Source organism: Prinia subflava, chromosome 8 (genome assembly GCF_021018805.1).
Source record: "Prinia subflava isolate CZ2003 ecotype Zambia chromosome 8, Cam_Psub_1.2, whole genome shotgun sequence".
In the NCBI taxonomy this organism is placed as follows: Eukaryota; Metazoa; Chordata; class Aves; order Passeriformes; family Cisticolidae; genus Prinia; species Prinia subflava.
The window spans coordinates 20,869,890-20,886,351 of NC_086254.1; the positions used below are offsets into that span (position 1 = coordinate 20,869,890).

Below are 16,462 nucleotides of genomic sequence, written 5' to 3' on the forward strand. Positions count from 1 at the left end.
TGTATTTTGGCTCAGTGTTGGTTGTATTTTTGGCTCAATGTTTGTTGTCTTTTTGGCTGTATTTTGGCTCAGTGTTTGCTCTGTGTCGGTCGTGTGGCTGCTTTGCAGTTCCTCAGGACAAGAGCAGTTAATGGTCTGTGCAGACAGGTCTCTTGCTCTGAGAATTCTCACATTTCTGCAACTATAAATCAGTTTTATTGGTAGATCTGCAGTTATTCCCTTCAGTAACCTACCACAGGGATTCTTGGCCAGACAGTTTCTTTGACCTGAGCAGGAGTCCTTGAGATTCCGGGGTCTTGGGAGTGCTTGGCACAGGAGGGGTGGCTCCAGGAGATCCTCTGCTGACCCACACAGGTTGCCAAGGTAACATTCCAGGATGGAAATTTGATTAAAACAAGCTTTGGTAGGTTCTGTGGTGTAAAATTCCAGCTGTGTTGGCCACAGCCTCTCCCTGTATCTGCTCCTCCTGCCCTGTGTCCTGGGGAAGAGCCCCAGCCCTGCCGTGCCCAGCTGGGCTGCTCAGGGCTGGGGTGGGCACTGACCCTGCTGATGGATCCAGAGCCCCCTGAGCTGCAGGAAGGGAGAGCAGGAGAGTTTGGGGTGTCTTTGGTTTATACACAGGACACAGAATATTTCATAAAATAATGGAATTGAATTTGGATTGGGAAGGATCCTAAAGCCCATCCAGTGCCACCCCTGCCATGGCAGGGACACCTCCCACTGTCCCAGGCTGCTCCAAGCCCTGTCCAGCCTGGCCTTGGGCACTGCCAGGGATCCAGGGGCAGCCACAGCTGCTCTGGGCACCCTGTGCCAGGGCCTGCCCACCCTCACAGGGAAGAATTTTTTCCTAATATTCAATCTAAACCTAATTTCTTCCAGTTTGAAGCCACTCCATTTGTATTTCTCTTTCCGGGATTTCTCAGATTTAAATCTGGCAAACAGTCAATCCTTTGGAGCAGTTGTTTGCTCCTTGTTGTAGTTATGGTTTATATTTGTTACCTAATGTTTATATTTGTGTTGTCTTTCCACTCCTGAGCTGCCTTGCACACTGTCTCCATTTTTCTGTGCCTGATCCCTCCTTTCATGGAAGCCCTTCCACCGTGTGAGGGAGGTAGTGGAAGGAGCTGATCAGTGATATAGAAATTCCTTCATTTTTGGGAAAAGAGCCATGGTTTGAAATGCTCTGAAGGTTTTTTGAGGAGCAAATGGACAGTAGTGACACCGGTAGTGATGTGTATCCGTGGAGCAGCCCTGTCCTACGTTTGGATGAGTGTTCTCTGGGAAGAGGGATGGTCCTTCCCATGCAGAGGTGAGCCAGGAACCGGGCTGGACTCCTCTGCTGCTCCCTGTCAGCGTTTCAGAGGCGCCCTGTCAACACAGCAGCATCCTCAGGGGCGGCGTTTCCATGGAGATCCCACTGGAGACAGTCAGCTGATGGCTGCTGCACACACAAACATTTTCAGCATGGAGATTGCTCCCATCTCCCACAGCCACGTTTGCCTGGCCATGGCTGGAGTCCCTCCTGTCCCTGCACAGTGCCAGGCTCTGCACGGGGACAGGGCAAGGGCTGGGAGCTAAACCAGGTTGGATTTGGCTTAGATGGAAGGAAGGAGTTTCTTACAGTGAGGGTGGGCAGGCCCTGGCACAGGGTGCCCAGAGCAGCTTTGGCTGCCCCTGGATCCCTGGCAGTGCCCAAGGCCAGGCTGGACAGGGCTTGGAGCAGCCTGGGACAGTGGGAGGTGTCCCTGCCATGGCAGGGGTGACACTGGGTGATCCTTAAGGTCCCCTCCACCCAAAGCATCCCACGGCTCTGAGTGAGGAATGTGTCATTCTCTACACAACCTGACAAACAACAGCTTCCCTGTCAGCCCTGCTGGTGTCTCCGTGTGGAGATGCTGCTTTGGGGGATTCTCTGTGTGGATTTTTCATCTGACATTGCCTCAGAGTACCAATACACAGTGACCTTTTTGTTCTTAGCTGAATTAAAACCGAACAGGTAATGGCTGGGAGGAATTAAAAGGCACCCAAGCAGCAGAAAGGCTCCTGCAGCCACACCTCCCCTGCAGTGGTGAACATAATAAAGTGTGTTCTGCAGAAGCTGAGGATTTTTTCCTGCTCTTCAGGCAGGGCCAATATTAATGTTGGTAAATACTGAGATAAGCACCTTCTCTGAAATCATTTCTTTTGTGTTGCACTTATTCGCTCACAGAATCTTCACTCACAGTGGGGAGGGGTGAAATGGGAAGATTTTGAAGGGCTCTTGGCCTCCTAACAGGGTTCTGTTGAATAATTAATGTTTAAATTGCCTTTTCAAATCCGACACTGTGACTTGTTCATCTTTCACACTGGCTGCACATTTAAAACCTTGATGGCAGCAGTCCCTGTGGTGCTATTGTGCTCACAGGAGGGTATTTAAGCATGCAAATTAATTTTAAGGGACACTATAAAGCCAGGCAGCTGCTAATGCCTGTGCATGAGGTGGAGCTTGTTTGGAAAGCATTTCATAACCCAAAATAGCCTGAACAGGGAATAAACCCCACCTGTGCTGGTGCAACTGGTGGCAGGAAGGCCCTGCCCGGGGTTCCAGGGTCAGCAGCTGCTGTCCTTCAGGTCAGGGGTAACAAAAAATCCCAGGGACTGGACCTTGTGTGGAGTCTCATCCCAAAAATAGGGCACAGACCACGCTGCTGTGGGCTTTTCTGGGATGTGTGAGGCATCCAGAGCAGCTTCCTTGGAAATAACACGTTGTGACTGCTGAAGTGAACCCCGGGAGCAGCCGGAGCCCCCAGGATCTGTGGGCTGACAGGAGCTGGGAATCTCCATCTGGATTTGCTCACCCAGCTCTGGGGGGCACAGGAGCCTTTTCCTCTAAACAAGACAATAATGAGACTTTAATTTCAACAAAATGGTTTATGGGGGCCTCTCACTTGTAGGGTAATGGGGCTTCCCTGGATGGCTCAAAAGAGCCCTTTAATGGACAGGGAGAGTCCTCAGTGTTCTCTCTGTACTCATCCTTTCACCTTTCTTGTTTTATTTAATTTAACTTAATTTAATTTAATTTAATTTTGTTTCGTTTTATTCATTATATTCTATTTATTTTATTCTATTTATTTTAGTCTATTTGTCTTGTCCCATGTATTATATTCTGTGTATTTTATCCCATTTATTATATTTTATTTGTTTTATTCTATTTTCCTTTCTCCTTTCTCTGCTTTGCTGTACTTGCCTTTTGTGGCATTTTTCGCCCTCCTCACACTTTGTTTCCCCAGCACAGATCCTTTTTTTTTGCTTTCTCTTATATTCATCTGTGGTCCCAGATTGCCCCTCCTAAAAATTCCCTGTTTTTCTTTAGTGAGATGGTGACAAAGCTTTTGATGAGCCAAGTGCAGTTACTTAACAGACAAAAAGAAAATGCCAGAAAATAAAAAACCCAAACCAAACCCTTGCAACTTTTTATTTTGTCAGAACAGCCAGACCTTAATCCATGCCTAAACATGGTAATCATTGTGGCTTTCCTGGGTTTCCAACTCAAATCCTTCCTAAATTCTTGTGTTACCTGCAAGTCACAGGGGCACAGAGCTGTTCAGCTGTTCTTTAAAATCACCAAGCCCAGCAGCAGCACCAACAAACCACATCCACACTTTTTTTGGACATTTCCAGGGATGGAGACTCCTCCCCTGCCCTGGGCAGCTGTGCCAGGGCTGGACACCCCTTGCAGTGAAGGAATTCTCCCAATACCCCACCTGGCCCTCCCCTGGCACGGCCTGAGGCCCTCAGACACCTTTGGTTCCCCAGCGCTGGTGGGTTTGGAGATGCTGTAGGGCAGATTCCTGATGAATGTGGGATTCAGTGGGGTCACCAGGGGAGGTTTTGGGGACAGCTTTTACCTGGGGCTGTTGGGAGTGTGCCACCCTTGGTGGGTGCCCCACGGCCCTGGGGAGGGGCACAGGAGCTGCTGGGCTGGGGCTCAGGTTGGGGCTGACACTTCCAGGGTGGGTGAGGTCACTCCCTCACACCTCCCAGGCTGCTGAATCCACAAAGCCTCTGTTGTTTCACCTTGCTCAGCTGCTGGGGGAGCACCCACCCACTGCCACCCCTCCGCTCCATGGTGGAGAGGAGAGAACCAGCCTGGCAGTGGCAAAGGCACAGGGAGTCATGGAATCATGGAATGGTTTGGGTTGGAAGCACCTTAAAGCCCATCCAGTGCCACCCCTGCCATGGCAGGGACCCCTTCCACTGTCCCAGGATGCTCCAAGCCCGGTCCAGCCTGGCCTGGAACCCTTCCAGGGATGGGATATCAAGATTTTTATGTCAGCACACCCAACGTTGTTCTCCCTTTCTCCCCACAGCTGGTGGGGCTGAGTGTCTCCAATGGGAAGGACCAGCTCGTGGTGTTCCACACCAAAGACAACAAGGATCTCATCGTTTGTCTCTTCAGCAGCGACCCCTCCAACGACAGCAGGATCGGGGAGCTCGTGGGAGTCCTGGCCAGTCACTTCAAGAGGTCAGTGCTGGGCTGGGGCTGCTGGGCACCTGTTCCAAAGTGCCAGGTCACCCCTGAGTCACTGTGGTACCTCTCTGCAGTGCTGGCATACCAGAGTCACCTTTCTGCCTGGCGTTTTTGGGACACAGTTTTTACCTTCAACATTTTGTTGTCTCTTCTGCCTTCCCTGTGTGTGTGTGACAGCCACAAGTGTTTGAGGGACAAATATCACTGCAGGTGCACTTGGAGTGTGTCACAATGGCTCCTGAGGGCTTCCTACAGCCAAACTCTTCATATTTAAAATTCTTATGGAGCTTTCCTTTGCTCAGGTTGCCCCCCTGCCCCAGTACCAGCAGGTGGTTTATTGCTTCAGCTGTGCAAGGTCATCTCTGCTCCCTGAAGTCTGCCTGCCTTGTCAGTCCCTGAGCCAAGGCTGGTGATCAGGTACAGGGATAGCTGGGACTGAGCTCCTGGAGCAGCAGGAATCACCTGGATCCCAGGAGTGATCCCACACCAGCACCAGGCACTGCAGCCACAGTGGGGAGAAACAGGGAGTTTCTGTGGGGTGAGCAGACCTTTGGGTTGTTCCTGGCTCCTCCAGAGGAGATTCCCAGGAGGAATGATGCTGCTCAGCACGTGCAGCCTTGGCTTTGCTGTTCACAAGCTCCACAGGACTGATAGAGTCTTTATAGGTAAATTTTCATACGGTGCTGTGAGTGGCAGGAAAATGAGAGGGAATTTTGGTCATTTTAGGTCCCTGGCTATTTTTCCATCAATTTGAGAAGATTGTGCTGGTCCAGCCCCTAAACCACAATGTGAGGTTTAGGACTGGCCATTCTTCCAGAGGCAGGGTCTGAGTGCTTTGGAAATGAATTCTCAGCATTGGCATAACTTGTTTGGGGAAATTCAGCACTGCAAAGCAACAGGAAACATTCTCTGGTTTTGCTTTGACTGAAATATCATTTCATGTCAAAGGCAGCTGCTCCTGCAGGCTCAGGAGATTCTGTAATGCAATTATTTATTTGGGAATCCTGGAAGTCCCTGGAGTTCTTCAGGTGGCTGATGCTCCCGGGGGCATTGCCGGGTCTCTGATGTGGGGATGGGCTGTGACACTGCTGGTGACACTCCAGCTCCCGTGTTCAGTGTCCAAGTACCCAAATCTGCTTTTCCTTTTGCTCGGATGGGTCCCCCAGGCACCAGCCCCAGGCAGAGATGGTTCATTTTAACAAAGGATGTTGTGACCATCACCCTGAAACATTGCGCCGTTCTCCTAAAGGTGAAAACTGCTGATTTCCAGTTTCTTACACTTATTTTAACAATGGCATTTCTATCTTTAAAAAGAATGAGGTTTAATCTAATCACTGTCAGTAAGAGAATGGCAGTTAAATACATGTATGTGCTGATCAGCTCCACTTAACACCATATTAGCATTATTTTAGTGCTTCAGTTGACAAATCTCAGCACGGCTGGGTAAATGGGAGAGCTGGTGTTGAAGCCCAACATCCATTTAAAGTTCCTGGATGAAGGGCAATGCACAGGACAACTTACATTTAGTTTCCCAGATATATAAATGTCATGGTTTCTCTCTTCAAAGCAATATCTGTAAATCAAAACATTCAGGAACATATTCATGTTTTCCATCATGTTCCATTCTCCTAGTGTCACAATCTCCTGTCAGTGAATGGGATTAGCTGACCCCTCTCTGGAGAGGCGCTGGGGGATTCCTCATTAGCCGGGATTAGCCCGGGCCGTGTGCCTCTGGCAGGGCTCGGGTTTCTCTGTCCTGCCTCAGGAGCTGCTCGCTGTGAGCCAAGACTGGAACAGCAGGAAAATCTCGACCCTAAAAGTTCAATTGCTTGGAAGATCCCACCCGCGGTGGGAGCAGCTCCCGTGGGTTCCAGGGCCCTCTCTGAACATTCAAAGCCATTTCACCCATCCCAGCACCCATCCTGAATCCCTGCTGGGGATTTCAGCAGGGCTGAGGTGTCCCAGGCACCTGTGGGTGTGGGAGGGTGGTAATGATCCTTTAAGTGCTGGTGTAATAAAATCATGTGAGTTCAGTGCCATTGTGTGTTGTAGGAAAGGGGAGGAGGAGGCTGCTGGTGTCATCTGAGCTGGGGACACCCAAACCTTCTCACTCAGATGCTTTCTACCAGTTTGTGGTTTTTTATTCCAAACTCTTTGACCAGGAACTTCAATGCTGACACATCTATTTGGGAATTTCAGACATTTTTAGCAAGAAATAGCTTGGACACTTCAGAACAATTAGAGAGGTGACATCTCTCAGTGCTGCATTCTGCAGCTGCTTTTGGGCACAAAGGCTTCACATTTGGGAATGTTTGTCTGACTTCATGTTTGTTTGCATCACCCATTAAAGCTTCACGAAGTTGTGTCTTTTTAAAGTTATTCCTGGTAGGAATTGTCTTTGAGATTGTGGTTCACAAATAAGTGTTTATACAGGGGAAAAACTAACATGAGGCTTCTGTGAGCTGTAACATTTTTAATGGAGTTAACAGGAATTCAAGTCACATTCCTACTGAGTCAGCTGCATTTGGGGTTTTTTACAGTGCAGCTGAATTTCCAGTAGAAATTATGGGAAGCTGGTTGAGGTGTTGATGTAGTGGCCACAGTAAGTTCATGTCTGCCTGCAAAGCTGTGTGTAGTGTCCATGAGCCTGGGCTCCCCAGGGCGTTTCCTGGCTCTCTCCACCTCAGGGATGAGCATCTCCTGCCAGAGCCCAGGAGAGCTGGGATCCAGTGAGTGCCTGGAACAGCCAGGAGGAGCCAGTGGTCCCTTGCAGGAGCAGGTGTGTGAAATCTGGAGCGTGTTTGTGCCCCTGGTGCTCAGCAGGAGGCCAAGGTGCTGTGCAGTAACTCAGAGCTCCGTGCCCTGGTCCTTGGTGTGCCAGGGCAGGGAGCTCTGGGTGTGCCCACAGCTCCCTGCCAGTGCTGGGGCTCGGAGAAAGGGACCTGAGGGCTCTTGGAGGAGAGGGGGTGGCTGTAAAAGGGAAGGATTATATTTGCCCTTTCCATTTGCCATCCTCAGGCTCTAGAAGGTGTCTGGAGTGATCAGTGCAGGGCACTGGGGACATTCTGGGCGCCCTTCACCTGAGATGACCCAGCCGTGGTCACCTCCCTGTGCTCTCACCATGCTGTGGCTCCCACGGTGTCAGGTCCTCCCCATGTGGGTGCTCTGAACCCTGGGGGTGCTCAGGTGTCCCCAGGGAAGGTGCCCAAGGCCCATCCTGTTCCCAGGGGTCATTCCCTGCCCGGTGGAAGCAGGCAGGGTTTGTTCTGCCTGGCTGCCCACGCCTTGGGATCAGGGAGTCGCTGCCCTGCTCTCCAGTGCCTTCTGTTCCCTAATCCCCACATTGTCTGCAGCCCTTGGGCTCCTTCCAGGATTCCTGGAGGGAAGGGGGAGTTAAAAGAGCAGTCAAAAGCAATCCCTGCAGAACTCCAGCAGAAAATCACTTGCCTGAGGATAATTTTATATTTTCCATTGCGCTTTGGGACCTGTCAGCCGATTTTAATCATTAGTGTGCCCTGGATTCATTTTCCTTAGTTCTGGGGCCTTAGCCTGGAGCATCGACTCCAGTACTGATGGAGCAGGAATTCACCCAGAGGGATCTCACACTGCCCCAGGGGCTGTGGCTGCAGGTCCTGCCCCACACAGGGCTCCTGGTGACCCTCAGTAAGGTCACATTGCCTGTCCCTTCTCCTGCCCTGAGTGCTGGCCCTGTGCTCCATCCCTGCATCTCACTGCATGAGTGAGGTGGCAGCAAAATCTTTGGCTGGGGAAGTGGAGAGGTTTGAGCATTGGATTTCGTGTCACCTGCATGTGTGTCACTGTAACACAGGAATGTGGCTGTGCAGGTGGAATTTATAAATAAATTACATATGGAAGTTGGGGAAAATCCATGTCTATACATAGACAGGCACATATCCCAGAATCCTGGGGTGGTTTGGGTGGAAGGGACCTCAAACCCATCCAGGGCCACCTCTGCCATGGGCAGGGGACACCTCCCACTGTCCCAGGCTGCTCCAAGTCCCATCCAGCAGCCACAGCTTCTCTGAGCACCTTGTGCCAGTGCCCAGAATATCTGCAAGAATTGGGGAAAAAGATCTTTATTTATTTATAAATGCAGGAAATTCTGTGTATGTGTGTCTATGTACAGAGGTGTGAAAAATCTTGGGGGAAATCTGTCCCTCAGCCTTTCAAAACCAGCTGAAACAGGCCCAAGTTTGCTGGAAGGTGCCCAGCGTTACCAGGCTTCCCTTCCAAGCCACACTTGCCTGACAGCCCAGAACACCTCTGTGCCTCCCTCAGCACACGGGGTTACAGCTGGGATTAAAGATTTCAGCTGAATTCTGAGCAGGGAAGGAGCCTGGGAGGGGAGAAGCGAGGTCACACCTCAGTGGGGTCACACCTCGGTGGGGTCACACCTCGGTGGGGTCACCACAGGCTGCTCATCCCTTGGGGTGGGCGCAGGGAAACCCAGAGCTGAGCTGGGGCTGGAGGAGACACCTCAGGACATTCAGAAAAGCCTTTTTAGGGGAAAAAAAAAAAAAAAAAAGAAAAAAAAAAGAGCACTTTGGTTCCCTGGCATTCAAAGCTTCAGCCATAGAGCTGGAACTGCTCCAAACTGGGGGTGAAGGGTTATTCCCCTCACAGCCTGCGCTGCAGAAGTCACTGCCAGGTAAATCCTCCCCAGAACTGCAGCAGTTTGGGGAGCTTGGATCTGTTTGGTACAAAGAGAAGAACTCAGGGATGGTTTTTTCTGGTGTTTTGCTCTTTGCACCAGTGGTAGCAAACAAATCTTCTGCAAACACAGTGAGGTGTGAGGGTTTAAGTGTTGCCATTATCTCAGAGGTGTTTGAGGTGATGCTCCCAGAGCTGAGCAGTGATTTCATTATTTAGTCTGAATGCAGAGGGGTTTGTCAGGGAGATGGAGACAAACACCTCATAAATAACCACTTCCAGGAGTTTGTCAGGGAGATGGGGACAAACACCCCATAAACACCCATTTTCACCCCACTGTGTGAGAGCAGGAGCATTTGGTACATTTTTGGTGCTGTCTGTAAACAAAGCCAGGGGAGATTCAACTTGAGGTGATTTTGATTATTTAGGAAAAAAATGCTCAGCTCAATGATGAGCCTGGATTAGAACACAAATCATTTGATTAAAACAGATTCAAGATTTTCTATTGGATTTTTTTTTCCACTGATGTGGAGAGACAAATCTTTGGCTCAGGCCCAGGAATCAGGTGATCAGGGGTTAAACCTTTAATTTGTTATATAAAGATGTTTTTTCCTATCAAAACTGGGCTGATATTAATCAGTTTAAGATTGTTCCTTTCTTTTAAAGCTGTTTACTTTTCTCTGGTAGGAACCTTGATTAACTGCTCAGATTCAGGGAGCTAAGCCAGGAGCATCTTCTGAGTAGCCAGGGACAGTCAGAGGGGACCATGGGGATATTAATGATGGATTTTTGGGACAAAGGAAGGAGGAGGAGCCCAATCTGGTTCAGGAGAACATGGGCACGGCTCCCAAAGCCTCTCCCTGGGGAAATCACCATGTCCTGGGGCACAGCCTGCCTCAGAGGAGGGGGTGGCATCGCTGGCATTACATGAATCTGTCACTTAGGCTTTGAGGAGATCCCTGAGCTGATGGGGTCACAGCCAAGGCTGAGGGGGTTCTCTCATTTTTAATCAGAATCCATTTTTAGGTGAGTTCTGCTGGGTTTTGTGGGCAGCCTGAACTCCCAGGTAGCAGCTTTTAAGCACCAAGTACTTGACCCTGCAGAAGGGCAGCGGCAAAGGGAAAACAGTTTCCTTATACAGAACAAATGGGAAATAAACTGGAAAACATGCCCTAATTCTCTTGGCTTGTCTTCGTGACTTCAAAAAAATCTCTGGGCTTTAGCTAAGATTTCCCTTTGATCTGTGGTGTTTATAAAGTTGGACAGGGCTTGGAGCCACCTGGGACAGTGGGAGGTGTCCCTGCCCCTGGCAGGGGGTGGCACTGGGTGATCCTTAAGGTCCCTTCCCACCCAAACCATTCCATGAATCCCCAATAATCATCTCTGGTAATTCTTTTGCCAACCTCACAGTTGTAACTGGGGTTACAGAAATATGAGAAATGAGTTTTCTTTGGGAAAACAAATGAAAGATTTGTTGTTTTGAGTGACTCCAGGGCACAAAGAGGTGGAATTACAGCACCCTGATGAGACTCTGTCTCTGGTTTAATTCTTTTACATCCTGGAAAACTCTTGTTGCAACTGAGTTTTTCTAAATACTTGTCCTGTGGGAAGGGAACTCATTAAGGAACTTGGAAGAGGATCATTCCCTTCCTTAAATCTCATCTTCCCACTGCTGCTGCTGCTCATCCTCAATCTCTGAGTGGGTCCCTGGCCAGGGAAGCCTCCCCAGCTCACATTCCTGTGGAAAAGTCATTTTTTGTTACACTTCTCAATGTGTTCCTGACATAGAAAAGAATATTTGTCTCCCTCAGTCCTGGATTTGTGATATTGAGAACACAGTGAGCTCAAGGGAGGGGTTTGGGCTCTCACCAGGCTGATGAGTTTGTGTGAATCCTTTATTTGAGTCCCAGCCTCTGCTTCTAAAAGTCAATTCTTGTGTCTGATAACATAAACAGTAACAATTAATTGTATTTCATGGCCTTCCTTTGAGACCAGAGAGGTTTATTGGTCAGATTTCCTCCCCTGATCTGCCTGTGCCCTGCCACCATTGTGTGTCAGCACCAATTTTGTCCAAAACTTTCTGGAAAGAGGGTTCTGTTTTATTCCTTTTTATCTTTTATTCCAGCATCCCTGTGTAACTTTGGTGCTCTCCCTTCTCTAAGCAGCTTCTGCATGCTAAAGCTCCATGTCCAGGGTTCTCCTGCGAGGGAGCTCTTGTTAAAAATGAAGTTATTTGGGCTTGAGGTGCTGAAGGAGATGGATATTCCCATGGAGTCGCTTGGGGTTTCCTGGAATTTTTATGTGTTCAGGGCACTTAAAAATCATGGATTACTTTGGGAATTTGTACCCAGGTTTCCTCAGTAACTGTAATTCCTGGGAAATAGATCTCCACTGACCCAAAAATCCTCTTCAGTGACCAGAGGATCTCCAGTGTCCAAAGGTGCTTCCAGAGATGCAGAAGTCCTCTCCAGCCCACCACCCCAGTGTGATATTATACAAACGAGGTTTGCTCTTTTGCAGAGTTGAGTTCCCCAGTTCATTCCCCATCTCCATCTAAAAGATCTGCTGGGTTAAACAGGTGAATCCTTTCCACCCTTGGACAAGATAAAGCACTATGGTAAAACTGGATTTTTTTGTGGCCTGGGGAGACAAAACAGCACTGAGACTGTCAGAAGGGGTGAGACAGTCCTAGGGTAGAAATTTCAAAGCCATTCTCCTCCTCCTCCTCTTCCTCCCTCAGGGGTTCACAAGCTTCAGACCCCTAAATATGAACATTTTCTTTTTAGAGCCCTCAACATTTTCTGTGTCATTTTATGAGGCTCTGTCCAGCTCCCTGCTCTCCTTGAGACGTTTATGATCAGAAATTAAAACAATTAAAGTAATCACCCCTGAGGATCTGGAGTTCCTGCATCCTCCATCCCACAGCCGCCCTTCCCAGTCCAGCTTCCCTTTTGGTGCTGGGAACTGGGGATTTCCTCCTGCACAGGCAGTTTTGTGGCATAGGAAAGTGGAAGTTTCTCATATTAGAACCCTCTTTCTGCCTCTGGGCTCTGTTCTGTGTATTCATTATCACAAATTATTATTTTTAATCTTGAGCCACAGCTCTCAATGCTCATTCAGCATTTGGAAAGTTTGACACAAATCCACGCTTTTTTCTTTTCCTGGAAATGTTCAAAAGCCACGTGGATGTGGCACTTGAGTGATGAACAGGGTGGTGGTGCTGGTTTGACAGTTTAACATGATGATCTTAAAGGTCTTCTCCAACTTTAATGATTCTGTGATTCCGTGAACCATCACCCTGCCCCCATTAACAACCTGACAGAAGCAGGAAACGTCTCCTAAAAATGTTGGATGGTACAAACATAGCCCCAAATCCTCTGCTGCATTCCAAAATCACAGAATCCCAGAATGGTTTGGGTTGGGAGGGACCTCAAAGCTCATCCAGTGCCACCCCTGCCATGGCAGGAACACCTTCCACTGTCCCAGGCTGTTCCACGCCCTGTCCAACCTGGCCTTGGGCAGTGCCAGGGATCCAGGGCAGCCACAGCTCCTCTGGGAATCTATGCCAGCCCCCCCCTCCCCTCACAGGCAGGAATTCTTTCCCAATCTCCCATCCCTCCCTGCCCTCTGGCAGTGGAAGCCATTCCCTGTGTCCTGCCCCTTCAGGTCCTTGTAAGTTGTCTCTCTCCATGTTTCCTGTTGGCTCTCTCAGGCCCTGGAAGGCCACAGTGAGGTCACCCCCAGTCTCCTCTCCAGGCTAAACAATCCCAGTTGTCCCAGCCTTTCCTCCCAGCAGAGCTGCTCCATCCCTGGGATCATCCTGGAGCCTCCTCTGGGCTCTCTCCAGCAGCTCCAGGTCCCTCCTGTGCTGGGCCCCAGGGCACAGGGGACAATCCTCTGGTGCCCACGCTGTGGGGTCAGCCCAGGACAGGGTTCCTGGGCTGGGCCATGTCCAGCTGTGCCCCAGCAGCTCCCCGGGGTGGGTTCTGTGTGTGGCTGCAGCAGTGAGGGGTGTCCGTGGTTCTGATCTGGCCACTGGTTCAGCCCAGCTCCGGAGCCTCTCCCTCCCTGAGCAGATGGCCCTGCCTTGGCTGCCCTGCCTTGGCTGCCCTGCCTTGGCTGCCCTGCCTTGGCTGCCCTGCCTTGGCTGCCCTGCCTTGGCTGCCCTGCCTTGGCTGCCCTGCCTGGGCCCTGGCTCCAGCCTTGCCAGGCTGGCACAGCCCTGCTGCCCCAGCAGCTGCCCTGGGACCACGGGCCGGGCTCTGGGAGCAGCCCAAAGCTCAGCCACACGTGGACGTTCTGGGTTGGTTTGGGGAGGGGGTTGAGATTCCTGCCTTGTGCCCTGGTGTGCTGGAGCAGAGGGAGGCTGAGCTGGGAAGCAACTCCTGGAGAGGGATAATCCCCCCGGCTGAGTTTGGGTGTGCAGCCCTGAGTGCTGCTGCAAACAGCCAGGTTTGGATCCAGAACAGACACAGACGGATTCTGGTGTCAACACAAAACTTGTGCAGCTTCTGCTGTGTTCAGTGTTCAGCACTTCTGCTCCCACTGCTGTGGGATCCCGACCCAGACCTGTTCCTGTGTTCTCCCTGGGCTGTGGAAAGGGGTTGGGCTGGGCTGGCAGCACCAGGAGCTGCTCACAAACTTCAGGCACAAAAACCAGCTTGTGGATGATGCTAAAATATTACCAGGAGTTGTGCAGCCCCTTTGTACCCAGTGAGACACCCCAGGCTGGGTTTCCCACCTTGATTTCCCACCTTGGCTCTCATTCCCAAGAAAGGTCTTGATGTGCTCTGTTATAAATGCTAATCAGATATTCTAATTTTAAATAATAATTTGGTTTATTAATAACAAATCAAATTACAGAATTTCAATAACTTACTAACAGCGGAGAAACTTGATAGAGTTTTCCCGGGAAATGTCAAGGGTGAACTGTGAGATACAGGGTCTGGCAGCCTGCTCTCTTCCCCAAGGGTTCACAAATTCGCCCTGTTTGGGGCTTGGGTTTTATACACTTTATTTAGCCCGTGGCAATATTTCCCCAGATTCCCCATTGTTTCCCCACTAACTAAACAAAATTCGGGAGGCTCCCCAACCAAGCAGAAAAGAGTTCTTTTCTTAGTTCAAGTGTTAATGTCCAATTTCAATAGGTCCTTATAGTTGATGAGTGGTCGAGATATCGAGGATGTGACTTGATGGTCTGTGAAGGTGGCACCCAAGGTGTGAATTGCTGGTGCCAGTTTATCTCCGGGGTCCCTCCCTGGTGCTGGGGCCGCTGCGGGGCTTTCCCGGAAAATCCCTTTGTTCTCTTATGAATGGAGGTGTCAGCGGTCTCAGGGCTCTCAGTTTCGCCGTCTGCTGCAAAGTCTCTTTAAAACATAAACTTCTACCTGATATCACATTATACAACTTTATAAATTTCTAATTTATCATAAAAACATGAATTAACCGTCTATGTTTATAACATGCTCCCTGGGCCAGAGCCTGAGCCAAGCTTAGGAAAAACTTTGCCTTTAACTTGACTCCTTCCATTTGGAAGAGCTCTCAGTGTCAGTCCCAAAGAGGTTTCTGTGAAAATGAGGTCAGCAATGGTTTTCAAGGCCTTATTATTTTTAGGGACATGGAAAATTAATAAATAAAAGAGGATCAGTAGGTTGGTGATGTTTGAAACAACAAGGGAAAGATGCATTTTTCTCTTTAATATTCAAGGGAATATTAGATGTTGATATTGATTGATATATTGGATATTTGATCCAGCCACTTTTTACATTCTTATGTAAAACAAACTATCATGAAAATACACATTAAAAAAGCTTTTCTGCTCTTCTGTTCTATGGCATCTTCAGCAGAACCAAATTGCTCTTTGCATCTTCCTTTCCTCCCATTCTCCTCTGGCCCAGCTCATTGCATCTCCTGAGCTCAGACTGGAGGGGTTCTCCAAAAGGCATCGGTGTTTCTGTGACTGCTCTGTCAGAACTCTTTGGGATCCTAGAAAATTCTTCTATTTAATGACTTCAGTCTATTTAGTGATTCTAATTAGTGATTTTTCACATAACTCAAGTGTTGTGCTGAGAGGGAAGGTTTGGGTTTGGGTTTTTTCTGGATGGTGTGCAGGATCTCACTGCTAAAATCTGAATATGCTGAAGACCCTGAGCTTGGGGCTTGGCATTTTTGGAAATGTCTGAGGACCTTTTTAATCAGATACTAAATATTAAGCAAAAACATTGGCTCCCAACAATTCCTTCTGAAGCTAAAGTCAAATAAATTAGAATTTAAATGTGGCTGTACTGGAAAAACAAGGCAAAATCATTTACTGCTTGACAGATTTTAGAGCTTTTATTTTGTTTTTCATGACAGATACAAAACTGAGTCTGTGACCTAAAGGTTTAAAGCTCATGCAGGCTGGAAAAAAATCATGTTCCTGTAAACCGAACAGGAAGGTGTAAAAACTGAAGTAGATCAACTCAATCTACTGAGCCTGGAGTGCTGCTCTCCGTACAAACCCTCCTACACCAGGTTGTCATTTCTTACCCACATTTCTGAGTGTGTCTGGTCCATGGCTCTCCTCTTTCCCCTTTGCTCTGCCAAATTCCTAAATTAAGCTGTGTTGGGGTTTGAATGTAATATCAGAAAGATTTGCATAAGTGCAGTTATGGTAATTTTGTGGTGAGTTTTAATGTTGGCTTCATTTCAGTCCTCCAGATCCTTAAATCACTTTTGATTTGCTGTTGCTTAAACATTGCTTTTTTCCCCCTTTTGAAAACAGATGCATTGAGGATGAGCCGAGGCAAATTTCTTGTACGTCTGTTTTGTTCCTGGAATCAGGCTGAGAGCCTTTGCTCCTGCCCAGAGCTGGGGAGCTGGCTGTAGTAATTTATTATCCAAATAGGATGTTTTAGTGCTGAATTAAGTGAGGGGGAGAAAAACCAGAGGGGAGTGCTGGTGTGGAAAACCCAATTTTTTCTTCCCCTCTTTTTTCCCCAAATAAAGAAGATTTTTTACAGGGAGGGTGGGCAGGTCCTGGCACAGGGTGCCCAGAGCAGCTGTGGCTGCCCCTGGATCCCTGGCAGTGCCCAAGGCCAGGCTGGACAGGGCTTGGAGCAGCCTGGGACAGTGGGAGGTGTCCCTGCCATGGCAGGGGTGGCACTGGATGGGCTTTAAGGCCCATCCTGGGATTCTGGGATAATTCCCACCCAGAGCAGCCAGCTGGTTTGGGCTCCTCTCCCCACCAGATGTGGTGGCAGGATCCTGATGCTGCTGTTGTCTGTCCCACTCCCAGGAAAG

General features: G+C 49.2%; 1 protein-coding gene across 1 annotated transcript in view; it reads left to right on the forward strand.

Moving 5' to 3' along the window:
* Positions 1-16,462, forward strand: part of MYO1D (myosin ID) — a 160,659-nt gene that overhangs the window by 97,632 nt on the left and 46,565 nt on the right. Inside the window, exon 21 of the mRNA XM_063404055.1 lies at positions 4,350-4,504. Within this exon, the coding sequence (XP_063260125.1) occupies positions 4,350-4,504 (155 nt within the window). The remainder of the gene's footprint in view (positions 1-4,349; positions 4,505-16,462) is intronic.